This window comes from Equus caballus, chromosome 21, assembly GCF_041296265.1.
Source record: "Equus caballus isolate H_3958 breed thoroughbred chromosome 21, TB-T2T, whole genome shotgun sequence".
NCBI classification, from domain to species: domain Eukaryota; kingdom Metazoa; phylum Chordata; class Mammalia; order Perissodactyla; family Equidae; genus Equus; species Equus caballus.
Genome location: NC_091704.1, coordinates 65195985 through 65213871, shown reverse-complemented (window position 1 = coordinate 65213871; position 17887 = coordinate 65195985). Strand labels below are relative to the sequence as shown.

The window sequence follows — 17887 nt, the reverse complement described above, 5'->3', positions numbered from 1 at the left end:
CAGGGACATTGGGATGGAGACCTCCAGGGACACTGAGATAGAGGCCTCCAGTGATGCTGGGCTGGAGATCTCTAAGAACACTGAGATGGAGGCCTTCAGGGACGTTAGGATGGAGACTTTCAGGAACAGATGTCCCCTAGGGACAACACCTAGGTGCTATCTCCAGCCAGGACAGGGCCATGAGATATCTCATCCACGTCCCAATTTGCTCAGTGGCTTCTCATATCCCTTAGAAGAATCTGTGTCATTGACCAAAAGCCAACCACCTGCAGAGATAAGCATACATGTGGTGTTGGCCTTTCATGCAGCACTGAGGACCTCTAGAAACACTGGAGAGTATTTTAAGTTGAGCTCACAGGAAAACCTTTTCCAATATTCTTTAGAGTTAAATGAGGGATGCCAGACTCGGCTATGCCAGTTGGGGTCACATTTGCACCTACCACCCCAGCAAGGGGACCCCTTCCCCCCTGGCTCAGGGTGAGTGCTCATTTTCCCTATGGGGTAGCTTTGGTTGGGATGTAGAGTCCGCTATTTCTTGGTGCCCTTGTCCAAATGCAGGTACCTGGAACAAATCTGCTATAACCTCTACCCCTTCTCTCCTGTGTCCATTCTAATGAACAAAGGCACATATACAAATCAAATCCTGGAAGTATATATGCTAAATCAACAGGTATCTACCAGGAGGAGAAACTGTACTACATTCTAGAGAAATAAAGAAAAGAGCAGCACATCAACTATCATCTGGTGAGTCACTATGTACTAAGGGGGGATGACACCTGTCAAGAAATAATTCGATAAGTGCAGTAATGAAGGTAGAATACAGGTGTGCTAACAGGATCACCCAGAGCAGGGAATGTGAACACTCAGGCCCAAGAGAGGATCCATGAGCCAGGTCCTTACTATGAGTAGAATTCCACCAAGCAGATAACTTATGGTGGAGGGAGGGAGGTAGCTAGTATTTCAGAAAAGTAAAAGTGGTTGCCAAATCCTAGAGGCAAGAAAGAACACATTTATAGTTGTGGGCAACACAAATAATTCCACATGCCTGGACTATGTGAGAAGGAAAAAAAGCTGAGTCTTTAAGGGATGTGGGACCACAAGGCAGAGGGTCTGGCCGGCCTCACCACAGAACCAGCATCTATCCTATGGGAGCTACTGAAGGGGGGCATTTTAAAAAGATGACTTTGGCCATGGTGTACAGAGAAGGAAGAGAAAATCTAGAGGCCAGAAGACCAGTTAACAACCCCTGAAATACGTAGCTCTGTCTCCTAGTGAGGAATTTGATGGAAGTCAGCATCAGAAATTCCCTATGTAGTCCCAATGGGCTGAAGTAAGCAAAAGTACACCAGGCAAGTCCATCCAATCCGTACTCACTGTCCACCCCTAAGCATCAAAAGAGATGTGGGAGACATGTTCAGTGCCAGGAACTAAGTCAACTTCCCTCTATTCGTTTAAAGTTACGACCACACATCTTAATGTCTTCAAGTGTTAAGTGGATACACAAGGACTCTTTAAGATCTGAGACGAAAAGCAATGATTCTATACTGTTCAATGTTTGTCTTAAAGACTAAGCCAAATTTAGCTTCACTCAGGTCTATGCGGAAGCAACACACCTCTCTCACTATGAAAATATGTTTTATAACCTAGTAAATTTGGCCAAAAGAGATGTGAGCATGGTACTGCCCAAAGTGCTTTCTTTGGAGGCCAGAAGAGTTCAAACCGACAAATGGCCTCTTTCTTCAAGTTTGATGTCATTTTTCCTAAGAGATGGGTATAAAGTGTTTTTATACATCATCCTCAAAATACACTGGCAGGATAGCTGATCTGAGCACAAGGATTATGCATGTTCTCTAAGGAAGTAATGGTAAATATGAGGGACACAACTCAGGATCTGTTCTGATTGTGTTCCAGTGTCCTTATTGTCAAACTGGAATGTCATATGTCGACATGGGTACAGGAACATGTGAACCTTAAGAGCCAAAAATAATAACAGTTTCCTTGAATTCTCAATTGACTGGCAACTGGCCTAATCAAGGTCATAAAGAAAGGTAACGATGGCCTTGGAATGGATGGCAAAGGCCCTTGATCATGAGAATTCTACTGAAGGATGTAGTGAGAAGTTAACAACATGGTTTCTGCATTCAAACCGCCTGGGTCTGAAACCTGGATCCATCTCTTATTCGACACAATAAGTATGTCCTCAAGCAACATTTATCCACTTTCTGCCTCAATTTCCTCATCTCTAAAATAGGAATGTTGACCATACCTACCTTTCAGGTTTCATGGGAGGAAAAAATGAATTAATTCATGTTAGAACAGTTCCTGGCACATGGGAAAGGCCCAATAAACACTTGCCATTAAGAGCAGTAGTCATTCACTTAATAGTAATATACTTTACAGCACCCTTCTACTGTATTTCATTCTTAGAAGAAATATTACTTAGCACTCATCAACTACAGCAGAGAAGCTCATGGGTAACTGTACAGATGTAAAATGAAGTCTGAAAATATCTGCGGTGGCAAAACATAAGATCTCTCACCTTGCTCCTACAACAAGTTCTTTCTGTCCTGGGTCAAATGTTAACTGCGAGAAATCCACAGCATTCTTCGCTCTGAACTCCCGTAACCAGGGGCCAATTTCTAAATAGGAAAAATAAATAAATAAAAAGATAGAAATGAATGATTTTCCTCTAGGGACCACAGAGAATGCACATCAGGTAGCAAACATTACATTTCTGAGAGGATTTGAAGGTCCTCCGATGTGATCATTTAGAGGTCACTTGAGGTTTCCATCAGGATGTCACATAATCCACGCTGAGAATGTGTAAGACACAGAGGGCAGCCACCCAATAAAGAGGGAGCAAAGCATCAATGCTTGGTTGTAATTTACAAGCCAGATGTGCATTTTCCTTTTGGCTCTGGGCTGGGCAGAAAATAACACAGCATTCACATGATTCATCTGAGGAATACTGAATGCAAGCAAGACCATTTCCTGTGCAACTTGACTTGAAAGAGCTGAAGACTTCAAAAAATCACAGAAGGAATCACGAGGACAAACACAGGAGCACCATTCGCCTTCTTTCAAAATGGACATCCATTTCCCTGTCCTTTGGGTTTCTATTTTGACCCCATGATTAGACTTGTTAAATACCCTCAGTCCTTTCTGGATGAGAAATCCACAGTCACTTCTAGGCCTTATTTGCATTTTTTTTCTAAGGGAAATCAGGAAACAGTCACCCTTCAGAGACAGGTTTTTTGCAAGCACTATAAAATCCCATTAAATGGCCTTCAGCCTACAGCTCAGTTATTATAAAATGACAGTATTTGAAGAGGGATAAAATGCTGCTTCGTGAGTCATTTTTACAACTTTCATTAGCTCACTTCTGATACTGAAAACATAGCCCGTGTCTTGCCTGCCATATGTGCCACACCTTACCATTTTCCTCAACAATTAACCATGTTATCTGTATTGTCTTTTTGTCTTGGACTTAATATTTTGAGTGATATCACATTGACTGCACAGGGACATGACAACTGTCCGATGAACAAAGTTACTGGTTCAAGGAAAAAGTGTGTAGCGCGGGAATAATCTCTTTCAACAAAAGCAGATGATAAAAACAGTTCTAACATGGAAATATGCCCATGTCCCATAATGTGTCCTGTAGAAATGCCTTTGCTGATGTGATTGAGATGGATTATTTTCCAGGAATAGCTGTGTATAATAAATATAGCACTTGTCTACTATCAGTTATTGGGGGAAAAATGAATAGAACTGAAAGTTCTATTCTGCACAGAGGAAACCAGGATTGAGTTAGAGAGACCTGTATTCAGTTTTTGAAATTTTAATGCGTATGAGATCTTGATTCTTTTTAGGATTTTATATAAATGTCTTAATTTTATAGGCAAGTCAATTGAAAAAACACTTATTGATAGCAAAGCATGTCCAAAGCCCTGGGGCTATAAAAGGTCATTAATAAATGGTCTGTTTTAGGAGTTTATAATTCAGTTAGAGAGCTAGCACTAATGTCTTCTTTAAACACAGTATAAATACAAGAACGTTACATGTGTTTGTACAGTTACAGGAAGTATTCATACATGGAAAGTAGAGACGATTGGGGACCTAGGTTAAATGAAAGGAAAGATGTGACCACATATTTACAGCAGAGACGTGTCCTAGAGGAAGCAGGAGAGCAACATGGGAGACCATTTTGCCCCCGATGGTCATAATCCTATTGCTCATCTTCACTCCCATCATGGTCCTGATCAGTTTCTCTGTTTTTGGGAGATAGACCCTAAGGATCTTATGTCTGCACAGCTCACTGTGGTACCTGCAGCACAGAGCACAGCACCTTGAATGTGAGAGGCAATAATAAATGCGTGGAACGAAAGAATAAGAAGGAGGAAGTGAATTCAAGAAAAGCAGAATTAAAAATGAAAGGAAAGAGGAAAAAGGGGAAACAGAGAAAGAAAAAAGCAGTAACAACTCAAAAAACTACTGAGAAAGATAACAAACGTGTATTTAAATATAACTGTCAAAATATTCACTTACAGGTTAAAAAGCGTGGACTTGACTTCATCCGTGATAGGCTCTGAAAACTTTTCTAGCAAGCACTTGACGAATTAAAACAAATATCTTAGGAATGTGAATGGGCCACTGATGGGAAAGAGTAGAGAATGGGGGCAAGAATATTAGATTAAAAAAACTAAAAACCATACAATTTAGGTAGTGGCTATATTTGTACATGCTATGAAAATGCAAAAGGAAGATGTGATGGGAGAGTCTGAATGGCCTGATAACTAACTGGAGATGAAGCTAAAGGGAACAATTAAAGATAACAGAATAGTTTCAAGATTAAATGAAGAGGAGAACAATGATGACTGAGACATAGATGTCAGGAGGTAAGGTTGGTTTGAGAGAAAATAATGGGTTCAGGTGCAACCATGTAGAATGTTACCTATGAAAAGTCCCCAATGGTATGTTGGCCTCAGCGCCATTGCTATGCATCACTAAGACCTAGTAGTGTCAGTAGAGTTGCTTTAGTTCAAGAATTTCATCACACAGACAGGAAACCCATGCATGACCAGGGAACCCTCCAGGGCTAGAGTCCAGGGCTCATGAGTCCAAGTCTAGGGATCTATTTACCACATCTCACAGCTTCCAGAGCCAGGCACACACACCATGTCCAAAGTGTTGAAGGTGAGTCGATTGTGTCAGGGAAGAACAGAGGACCAAGGGTCAACCTTTTTGCTAGAGAGTAGAAAAATGAGCCACATAAGGGGGGAGAAGACTATGAAAAGACTTCAGAAGAAAATCACCTTACTCATTTCCCACACATTTAACTTTCTTTGCAGTTAGAAGAATTGGAAGAGAGTGGCCAATAGGGACTAAGATGAAGGGACATATTTTAGGTTTTGGTTCCTATACTGAGCAATAGGAAGGGTTACACTACTAAAAGACTCTCAAATAATAAAAGGAGGCATGGAGAGAAGAGAAAATGATTTAATAGCACATAGTTCTGTCAATATTGTTCAATTTTCCTTATTTAAATTTCTAATGAGCTTCTCCATTAAAACTGTATATTTTTATGGTTAACACTAGATCAAAGTTGGATAATCTGCATAGTCTCTTCTTTGTTGATTTTCCTGTGCACTCCTCCAGAAGGCCTGGCTATCTTAACTCTGCACATTAAATAGCCTTCTATCTTACTGGATACCATGAGGGCCTTGGGAGAAAGTTCCTGTACCAGCCCATCTCTCTAACTGAAAATATGCCTGTATCAATAACTACTCTCTCAACTTTCCCTATAAGATCAAATCCTCTTTTCAAAGACCAGTCCCTCCAACTTTGCTTCATTCCCGTCTCTTCCCTCCTCTTTAATCCCTTCCCTAAATCATCTCTTTTGTCCTTTAATATCTCCAACGTTACTAAGTCCCTTCCTCTCTGCCTATAAATATATGCCTATTGTCTCATTTACAAAAGCCTTTAAAAATACATTTTCATTACACTCTTGTTATTACAGTTTCAAACACCCAAACAAAATGCATAATAAACTCCCAAGTACAGTTTGTCAAAAAGCCTGCTGGCTCAGTTTTACATGTAAGTTTGAACACCTCCTTAAGGAACATCTAATCCTAACTTTATACAAATCATTTCAGACATTAGACGAGGAAGTGAATCTTCCTAATGCAGTTTTGAGGCTACTATGATCTTGATAATCTTGATACTAAGACTAGACAAGCACATGATGAGAAAACTATGGGCCAACCTCATTTAAGAACATGGCTGAAAACATTCCTAAAAAATACATGTTTTAGCAAATCACGCACACAGGCATGCACACACACACACACACACAGATGCACATACGCTCTATTTCATATGGGGTAGGGTTTATCCCAGAAATACATGAATGGCTCAACAAGCTTAACATCACAAATTCTATCAGAAGAATTTACCACCACAATAACAGATTTCAATAGTAGCATGAAGAAATTACTGAAGCTACTTTCTAAGGAATCAGAAATGAACAGTTATGGATATAGATGGGCTAGGAGAATACAGAGTCAAGTAAGGGAGGAGAGGAGAGAGTCTTAACCCGGGGCAAGTAGGTGAACAAGCTCACCAGATGCCGAAGAAAGGTCAGGGAAAGTGATGCGGCAGAGGATGGCACACAGCATGTGGAGAGTTGAGGAGGTACAATTTTCAATAATATTAACTTTCTCAATACACCTCATTTCCCCCAAACAATGGGTTTACCTTTTTCCTCCTATCCTTCTCTTCTGATCTTGCTGAAAGAACCATACGATAAAATGGAACTTAAACATGGCAGCCAATATGACTATTGTTTGGAAGTCAAGTAGTAACATAAAACCTGTAATTTCAGATTGAATACTTTGCAGATAACTTTTAATATTTGATATTAATCATCCTAGCTAATCCATTCATGACACAACATGGCTGTTGAAATTCGGCCTCTGGCAATGATTTTCTATTGCAAGACTAGCTGTAATGTTCATACTTGCCTACTCTTACTACTAATAAGCACCCACATGAGTTGTTTGTAAATAGTCTATCAAAAGTGCACTGATTCAATTTTAAAAAGAACCCAGTGTTACAGCTTCAAGAAATAATTATTTTATGAACATGTGTCACCATTAATAAATTTGCTTCAAATAATATATAAACTAGAGACCAGCTTAATAGATTTGCTAGTCACCATCCACCTCAAAAGAAAGAAAGAAAAGAAAAGGAGTAAAAGTTACTTGTTTTTTTTTAAAAAAAGCAAACATTCTAACGACATCCAAGGTAGTGATGGTTGTAAGCAAGGAAACCTTGAGCCTGATGAGTAAGAATCACAGGAGATTCTGCTATTGAAGAACCAAAACCTAACAGCAATTCCAAAAACCAGATTAATGGCTGCTCCCCAGGCTGACGCCTGCAGCACTGACTGTCCAGAGACCAAGCTGACTCTGAGCAGACACTGAGCAGTGAAACCTACCAGGCTGAACAAGGGCAGCTCTGGGTAGCCTAAGTTTCACTCTTCACTCCTTCAAACCTCTGTCAATTAAGGAGCCAAGAAAGCAGGATTTTGAAACTTTGAGGAACTTGAAACCCATAATGGAAACTGAATCCCAGGCTAAACTGGGCAGGGCAGGGAACGGAAGGTAAACGCTGTTGAAAAGGCACAGGGAGCAACATAAATATAGAGAAGTAAATGTGCAACTCTCACGAAATTATATTTAGTCTGATCTACATCTAATCCTGCACAAGGAAAGAATAATAATGCTAGTGACATGATTATTGGTAAAGCAGCTAAAAAGATAGTTAACATTTAAATAGCATATGCCATCTGATAGATGCTATTCTATGTACTTTACACATATAATTCCTATATTTCCTACACCCACCCGATGACAGGTGAGGAAAATGAGTCCTGCCGAGGTCAAGCACTGGTAAACCTCAGCTCCTAGTTTTGCCACTACACTCAGTATACTCTCAAACTGCAGTAAATCTAAAACGTAGCTTGCTGTGTGACACATTTTGAAAGTAACAGGAAGAAAGAAAAATTAATGACCTCTTCACTTTGAAAGTTAGTTTATTCCCACTGATACATACTGTTAATCAAAAACTGCCACCCACTCAGTTCAACAAATATATTTACTGCTTTTACTGTTATTAATAACAATGATCTACATGTCAGTTAAGATCTACAGGAAAAAGTATTCACCATTTCACTAGTTAGGTTTTAAGATGCAAGGGTCCTGATGGGAGTAAGGGGGATAAAATGTCAATAACCATGCACTGATCTGCTTTATGAGAGTGAAGAACATTCTGGAAGGAGAAGGTAGGGATGATGCAAACACAGAGGAATGGCTGGATTTCTCAGCAGTCTGAGCCATTCAGCTCCTATGTGGGAGGGCAGGACACTGTCCTGAAAATGCAAGAGCTGGGTTCTCACCTCCCCCATAAGGGCACTCCCGTTGGCAGGCGCCACAGGGCAGGAGGAGAAGTGCAGGGCGGAGTCTTGGCTGAGCACTCTGGAAGTTCTCCTTGCCTGACCTTTTCCCAAATTGTGAAAGGAACCATCCCACCTCAAAGACACCTATTACTCTTTAACATTGGCCTGTGGCTCCCTTCTACGGATTTCATTTTCAGCTTCAGCACATTACATAAACCATTCAATCAATGCAACCTGAACTAAAAGTACCGTTGGAACAAGGAGTAGAATTTCAAAAAGCCAGAAGACCAGCACGGCAGGGCTGTGCTACTTTCTGCACTGGCTCTTGACTGCTACTATTTTTCTCCATTTCCCTTCCCATCTGCTTTTCCAGGCCTGTGCCTCCAACAGCCACTCAGAGCAAGGCAACAGCACTTCAGGCAGTAGGTCAGCAGCAGCCCCATGCCACATTTCAACTCAAAAATAAGACACTTCCAGGCTTTCAACTACCTGAGTCCTGTCTGAAGTTCTTGAGTATAATAGGCGTCAGCCCCAAAGGCTCATGTGTTTTTCAAGTGGCAGGCCATTGCAAAATACTTCTACAGGGAGGAAATAGGCAAATTCACAAACATTCATGCTTGTGAAGAAAACATATATCAGAATAACCAATGTCTCTGATTTACAGGGTTCTTTTATTGTCTATATTTTCAGTGTTTATTTGATTTCAGAACTTACTAGATACTTTTACATGTTAACAATTTCTTATTTCATTTGATGTTCATAATTCTGTCACGCTAGAGCTATAATCTTTGTTATGGAAATAAAAAAGTTTTTAAAACCCTGAGACTTTGAGAAGTTAAACATCCTGCCAAATGTAACATAAGCGGTAAGCGACTAAGGTCTGGAATTTAAACCCAAGATAGGACTAAAGCAATTATTTCCATAAGGTCCAAATTAAAAATCAATTTTCCAAAGAACGCATAAATTACATTAATCCTTAGCACCTAGTAATATGTCAGCACGGATTAATTTATCAGAAGTGGTAGTGGCCACCCACCAACAGAGTAAAATTGGAAAGAAGGGAATCGGCGGTAATTTTAGATGAAGGACAGAAATGTTCTAGCCCAGTTGGCCAGTGGGCAGCGCACAACTGGAAGACAGGTCCCAGAAAACATTAGAAAGAAATCAGGGTCCACCACAGGCAATGAGACATCCACAGGAAGAAGATCCCACCAGTGCAAAATTCACCCCCATCATTTTTTCTGACACAGGTCCTGCTTACATCCACTCACTGGGAAACATGCAAACACGCTCTGCCTTACCTTAGCTTTGTAGAATGGTTGAGAAACACTAGGATAATTTTGTCTCTCCAAACATAGAATGCTCAATTATTTTCACTATAACTCCTATCTAGGACTTTGCAGAATCAAAGTAGTTACAGTAGGATGTGACATCAGTATCCTGCAATCCAGCTCCTCTATTTTATAGTTGATAAAGCTGGGGGCAAAGAAGGTCCAGGACCTCCCAGAGTCACACGCCAATGAGTGGAAAATCCCCAGTCCCACGACGTCTTTACCAACCTATTTTCTTCCCCATCACAGCACTCGTAGAATATCTGGAGTGCTGTGATATCTGCCAGACTTATCTGAGCACATAAAAGCTTCTAAATGATAACATTTTAAAGACCCAAAATATTTATATGTAGATTTAGGCATCAATATATTCATATATGTATATATTTGTATACGCATGTGTCTATATGCATATGTTTATTCACACATGTATATACTTAGATACATAAATATATATATGTTTATATCTGGATGTAGGTATCAATAAGTTCATTTATATATATACATATGACTGTATGTACATATCTGCATAGGCGTATGTGAAGAGATATGAAAAATATATACAATCATGCATCACTTAATGATGGAAATACATTCTGAGAAATGTGTCTTTAGGCAATCTCATTGTTGTGTGAACATCACAGAGTATACTTACACAAACCTAGATGGTGTACACACCTAGGCTATATGGGACAAATCTTATCGGACCACTATCATTATGCAGTCTGTTGTTGATTGAAACGTCATCACGTGGTACTTGACTATATATATAAAATACACACTGAAGACTACAGCAGAGAGAAGAAAATGGTCTCAAAAGCTTGCTATAGGAAATAATCAAAACATTCCACTGATGTGACTTTTTCTTTCAAATAAAATAAAAGTATTCAATAATAACCAGTTAGTGAATTTTAGACGTTTTTATATCAATAAAAGCAGAAAGGAGCTAACATATCAAGAAAGCATAAAGCATCTTTCATTTGCATTTTTATTTGTAAACATGACACATAAAACACTATTTTAAAACGCTAAAAGTACTCTTTCATCCTTTTGTTCTTAGATGCATATCTGCTCAACGTGAGTCAGCCGTTCTGTCAAGTCTCTTCGTGTAGTTCCTTTGCAATGACATATAATCCACTTAATCCAGTTTTCACATGTTCGCTATAGAAAAAGTCCACAAACAGATATTGCAAAATATCTGTGTTCTGCAACCGGGTTCTTCTAAAGTTCACACTTCGTCTTGGACAGCCCGCCTGGTGGATTTCTAAAACCAAAAAGCTGTGATAGTCCATCTTCAGTGAAGCGGTCCGATTTGGGTCTTCTTAACTCAAACACAATTTGAAAACCACCAGTCTCATTTTAAACTATGTTTTTCAGCCTGGAATCCATGGAATAATACCTATTCGCAATCTAAATAAACATTAAATAATAGCTACAGATCTGTTAAATTATAGGAAAGAATGCATACACTATTCCAGTAAAAGCAGGAGCAGACAGCCAGCATCAGGAGGCAGCTATTAGATAAAGGCTGGCCCGGGGCAGGCTAGGGGCTTGCTTCACTCCTTGACAGGATTCTTATATGACTTTGAGACATATCGTTTCTCAAAGTTACATTATCGCAGGATAATACAGAACTAAATTAATGTGTTTGATATTTTTCCTGGTTATGTATGCTAAGAGAAATCATAGAAAACAAAATTTCCCTGGAATTACCATCTCATACCACTTGAAATGTGCTGCCTTCCTGAGTCAAGGCTGGGATTCCTGATCTCCACTGTTATCACAAGTTTGCATTTGCTTGTGTGATTTTTCTGGTCACACCAGAAATACCTGTTTAACCTCAGAATCTAAATGTCAGTGTTAGGTGAGGCCCAGGCTACTCTGGCTCAAGTAATTTGAGCTGTTCAAGCACCACCTGAGACACACTTGGCAAGGTGTAAAGAGAAGCTTCTGGAAAGTTGTCAGTAAGCTGAGTTCAAAATCCACCTGGCAGGCTGGCATTGCCCTCCCTCATGTCTATAACTTTTAAGATGGTGGAAACCTCCTATTTCATTAAACCATCTGGAACAATTATTCCTGGTGACTGCAGGATAAGAATCAAGAAGATCAATGGCTGGTTTTTATTGCTGTATAACTCACACAAGAAGCAATTTCTACTTATCCATCCATCAAGACAGATTTTTTTTAAGTTAAAAGATCATGTAAATTCATATGTAAACTAGGCAAGACCCTCAAACCCCTGAACCATGACTGGTTTGTCCTCCAGGCTGTGAAGTTGGTGCCCAGCCTGCCCTGTCCTAAACTCTGCGTGGCTTATAAGCACCCTGCCTCACCCACAGGAAACCGTCCTAGTGCAGAAGGGTCTTAATTTTGACTTGTGACCTGCAGCATATGACTGTAGGCTATAAAATCTAATTGCAAAATCTTAATGTTGTGCCAGAGGACATTAAAAAGTAATTTCCTTTAGATTTATAACTTTAGAATTACAAATGATGGTAATATGACTAAAAATATAGAAATGAACAATTTCTATTTGACGGGCACTTAGATTATTCCAGGAATAGCCAGACGTGCTTGCTATGTAAGCAGTGATGATCAGCAGTCCAACGGGGACAAACAAGCCGTTTGCAACTGAGTAACTACAGTGGGTGCAGAAGAGAGTTTCAGGAATTTCTTAGAATCTTAGAGCATTTAGTTTTAAATGTTCCCACATTTAGTTCCGCCACATACTCCGGAATTGCCAGACCTCGGCTTTCAAGAAAATAAATCGTTTCCTGAAGCTAATGTCTTTCTGTGCCATTCTCACAGTTCACGCTCAGTTTCTTCTTTGTCTCCTTGCTAGTAGAAAATCATATGTTCTAACGTAAGCCACTAACTCCACAGACCTCAGGATCCAGGAGAAGAAGCAAGCCACAAGATCTCAGGAGACAAGTCAGGGCTGTGTAAGGAAGTCTCTTCACCTGCAGACGGTCTAACAAGTCCCACAGCGCTCTCTCTGCAGAAGAACTGATTCCATCTATACATCAGAACTGGAACATTTTCCAAGACAGACCCAGATTTTTCCAGGAACTTTAGAGTTCAGCATAGGGCAATCAATGTGCACCAAGAATGTCAGGGAAGCACAATTAATAATTTTTGTAATCAACTAACATTTCTAGGGTCCCTGCTACATGGAAAAACCTGCGGCAGGTACTGGCCAGGATGCAGAGTTACGTAAGATAGACCTCTGCCTAGACATTTATAATCTAGCTAAAAAGGTGAGAGATACACACAAAAGAACTAAACTGGACAAGAGAAATGCCAGCTGGTTCCAAGGAAAAAATGTGATGTCCAGTGAAAATATAATGTGAGCTACACACATAATGTTGAATTTTCCTGTAGCTACATCAAAAAAAGGTTAAGAAGCAGGTAAAATTAATTTTCATTATCAAAAAATTATTTTATTTTACTTCACTTAAAAATTACAATATTTTCATGAAAATATTTTCATGTCTGTGTTCTACGTCTTTGAAATTCAGTGTGTATCTTACACTTACTGCATAACTAAGTTTGAACGAGCCAGACTTCAGGTGCTTGACAGCCAAACATGGCTTGTGGCTACGCTTTTCAACAGCACATGTCAAAGGCATTAAGAACAAGGCTTCCTTGGCAACATAGAGGCTTTGTTCTATTACATTTATTGTTGAAAAACAAATGAATTCTGCACCTTCTCAGAACCGCCATTGGCACTGCAATGCGATCAGAGACTAATTCCAAAAATAGTGTCCTCTATTCACCTAATCATTAATGAAGGTAACATGGTCTTGGAATTCAGCTGACTTGAGTTTGAAGCAGAACTTTTAATCTGTGGGACTGTGAGGGCACCACTAGTTATCTCATTTTTCCTTGATAAACTATGAAACAGAAGGAGAATAAGAAAATAATTATTATGTTGAGAAAAACATGCAAATTAATTCCATGGAGCATACAGCAGAGAACCTAAAGCATTAGGGGCATCTCAAGAAATACCAGTTCCTACCCTCACCCTCTAGGCAGTAAAGGGTAGTTTTTACCTGTCTCACAATTTTACCATGCGGATGGTCCCATTATAATTTTTGACAACATCAAGTACCAGGAAATCTATCTGTCACCAACTTTAGAAGCCTTCTAAGCCTTCTCTTAGGACCTACGCTCAATTTCATGTAAATCACAGTCCACCTGCTCAGGGTGTCAGAGCCCTGCCACCTTTAAGAAAGCCATGAACAACCGTTCAAAACTAACTGAAAAGGTAACACTCACTGGCAGAAATCTATTAATCAAGTGAGAGGTTGTTCAGTAAAGGGTTCACTCAGCAGATCTGGGGCATTCAAACTCTGCATATTCCAAAGAAAAGTTTGACCAACTCCTGGGGGATAATCTGCAAGCCTTTGGAATATCCTGGCTGACAAGACTGCCTTGTATACCTGGGAGCCTTGGGCCACATCAGATTGTCTATTTTAGAAATGTGATTGACGGGTGGACCTTTGACCATGCTGTATCAGTTTGACCTCCATAGGGGCTGGAGACTGAGTAGCTAAGGTCAGCCAGCTGGGCATTCCATGCCTATTGACTGAGCCAAAAAAAAAATTCCCCTAGATACCAAGGTTCAAGTGAGACTCTCTGGTTGGTAATATTCCATATATTTTGTCACACATTGTTGCTGAGAGAATTAGTGCTGTCCAGATGATTCCACTGGGATACAACAAATAGAAGCTTACACCTAGTCTCTCTGGGACTTCACCCTGTGTGCCTTTTACCTTTGCTAATTTTGGTCTGTATCCTTTTTCTGTAGTAAATCATAACTACGAGTATAACAACTTTTCTGAGTTCTGTAAGTCTTTCTAGTGAAATCATTGAACCCGAGGTTAGTTTTGGGGACCCCCCCCAACTCACAGGTTATTCCCCCTGTGATGATAATCACAGTAAATAAAACAATAAAATCCATATAAATATCCCTGGAACGTTTTCAAATACAGACATATTGGTTTGGATGAGTCAGAAATACAGAGAAATCACTCTGTCACTTTATCAGGGAATTATTTAACCTGTTTATACAAGAAGAAATTCCAGTTTCCTTGAATAGCATCAGAATCTCTCAGGTGGCCAGCCTACAGCTTTTCCAAACGGGCAGTTATTTCCTAGGATTAAGCTCGCCAAATTCTTTATATGAGTTGTAATAGACATACAGCTGGAAAACAGGTAAATGTCATTCATAATATAATTAGTACATTTCATTGCGTTCTTTCTTCACATACTTCACAGCCCTGTTGTTTTTCTTTCCCAAATCTTCATAAGAAAACTTCTCTACTTATAAATTTTTACCTTGGATTCTCCCACAGAAACCAACAAGATACCAATAGATTAACAAAAGTGAGCAGACAGTCCATTACATTATTCATTGTTCTATTGAATAATTAACATTAAAATTCAGTGAAGAAAGAAAGGCAAAATCCAATCTTCTTTGGATAAATCTTTTAGGAGGGCTGGAAAGAAGAAAAGTCAGATTGAGTCATGATGCCCCAGTTCTCTTATGAAATTCACAGACACAGATGAAGGCACATTTTTAGTTTATGACGTCCCTGTGAACTTCCAGACACATGGACTCAACACCCTTGGAAGGCAATCCAATCTCAAGTGGCAAAGCTGCTTTCTGCTGGCACTGGCTTTCTCTGCCTACAAGCTTACATGAGCCACGGCAAACTGCCTTTGTCAGGCCATCAGTCCCTCTCAAACTCACCTGCTCTTCACTTCTCTTGTTTTTCCCCAACACAGATCCCTCAGTTGTGCCACAACCAGCTCCTTACTGAACTCATTCTTATCGCCCCACTTTGCTAACATGATCTTTTCTGAATGATGTTCCCTTTTGCCTCCCTCCTGCTCTCTGACAAATATAACAGGCAGGGAGCCACTTAAGAGTAGTGTGTAAGTTTATTAATATCTGTGTTCTAACATGCAATGCAATAGGCCTTGAATTGAATATAATGTTGAACATTTCAAGGCCCAATATAGTCCTAGAATCTACCTGTATCCTTCCTTAACAACCCACACTAGCCATTCTCCATCCTTTCTGCTCCACCAGATATTGCCTATATAATATATCTTGACTGGTGACTATGTTTAAATAGCACTTATGAACTATATTCTATTATTCTTCTAATTGTTTTACATATGAATGAGTTTATCGCCACATACCGTTGTGAATTTACTAAAGGAAACCATCTTTAATATTTATAGAGCATAATTGTTAGTGTCTAGGCTCTAGAACAAGGACCAGTAAATGACGGTCCATGGGCCAAATTCAGCCCATCACCTGTTTTTTGCTAATAAAGTTTTATGGAGCACAGCGTTGTCCATTCATTTACGTATACTATGTGGCTGCATTTGTACTACATTGGCAGAGCTGAATATAGTCTGTAGGACCTCCAGGGCCTAAAATCTTTACTATCTGACCCTTTACATCAATAAAGGTGTGTCAGTCTCTGCGCTAGACAATCACAGGGTAAGAGCTCGACAAATATGTATTACAGATAAACACACTAAGTATAATTCTTTAGTAACAGAGACGAAAAATAATACTCAATCTTAAAGTAAGAAGGAACCATCTACTCAAACACCTTTTTTTATTGATGAGAAATCTAGAGTCCAGAAGAGCAAGGCGACTTGCAGAAATTCACCCAGCCAACATGGACTAGCCTAGAGAGAACCCCTGACGACTCACCCTACATGACTTATCATGGATCACACAGTATCAACAAGTGATAGCATTTTCAGAATATTTTATTCCCTAGTTTTATATGGCCTTTATCATCTTTCAGCTAAAACGGAAAAGGTATACAGAAAACCATCGCCCTCTTCATGAACAAAAGTTGAGTGCTCTATGCACAGTCACACAGTCATTTTGAAACCCCAGCTAATTACTATACCCCCATTTCTTCCAAGAGAAAAAGTAAACCTTGTGGAATTTCTAGCACGGCCTATTGGCTGATAGTATCTATGGGTCTATAAAATTTACACGCCTCACTACGCCCAGGCTTACCTAGGTACCTGTAGCCCCAAGTCAAACACTCAAGATATTAGACTGAAAAAAAAGCGTATGTTTTAAGTGTAAAACAAAAGCTGACATTTATGGCTTAAGGGTTTTTATTTCCATCAGAGGTGGATTTCTGCCTTGGCCCAGCATCCCCAAGAGAGCTCTACACTCCACACCTTGAAATCATCGATCTCAACAAGGGTGGGTTCACAGTGCTGTAGGGAAGATAGAGAAAATAAACGCTGTCTTTCCTTTTGTTTTGCCCACTTCTGTTTATTCTGGTGAAGTTGTGGTTGTTTTCATTTCCAGGCACTAACCTGACCCAGACCATAACCCGGCTGTCTAATAGCTGCTCTTGTTCCCCAGCAGGCAACAAAGCCGCTGTGTGGACAAACCAGGAGCTGGATTTATGAGTTCCTTAGAGAGGGCTGTGAATTCAATGCCAGAGTCACATTCCCAATGTTGTTTTCAATTTTTCCTGACAAGCTCATATACTCATTTCCTAATGTATCCCAAACGACTTCAGAGACCCTTCCCTCTCTGTGCCCAGTTTTCATGGTGTTCATCATGGCCAGCTCGAATCACTTGCTTGATCCCGTCAGTGTTTCCTCACTGGACCATCCAACACCAGGTGCATGACGGCCTTAGTTAGGATAACACACTTACCGACTCTGTGCCTGGCCCTGTTCTGGAACTAGAGACACTGCAGGAAAATAAACAGAGAAAGTTCTTCCCTCATTGAATGTATATTCTACTGAGGACAGAATCAACAACTCAAATGATAAGTGCCATGACGTAAATAAAATAGGGTGACTTTTTAGAGTATGACTTGAAGTAGCATTACACAGAGTTTTCAGGGAAGACCACTCTACTGAAGTGACATTTATGCTGAGACCTGAGTGACAAGAAAAAGCCCCACAGAGATCTGGGAGAAGGGTATTCCAGGAGAGGGACCGGTCTGGAGAGAGGTCCTGAGGTGGGGATGAGACAGGGTAATTAAGCAACAGAAACAAGGCAGGAGTGTAGTAAGAGATGAAGCCAGGGTAGCAA

The 17887-nt window shown here is 40.0% G+C and overlaps 1 protein-coding gene across 2 annotated transcripts in view; it reads right to left on the bottom strand.

The window, feature by feature from the left end:
- SEMA5A (semaphorin 5A) overlaps positions 1-17887 on the bottom strand; it is a 460360-nt gene that overhangs the window by 249378 nt on the left and 193095 nt on the right. For both annotated transcript variants that reach the window (XM_070246052.1, XM_023625852.2), the window contains exon 4: positions 2540-2639. In XM_070246052.1, coding sequence (XP_070102153.1) covers positions 2540-2639 — 100 coding nt within the window. The remainder of the gene's footprint in view (positions 1-2539; positions 2640-17887) is intronic.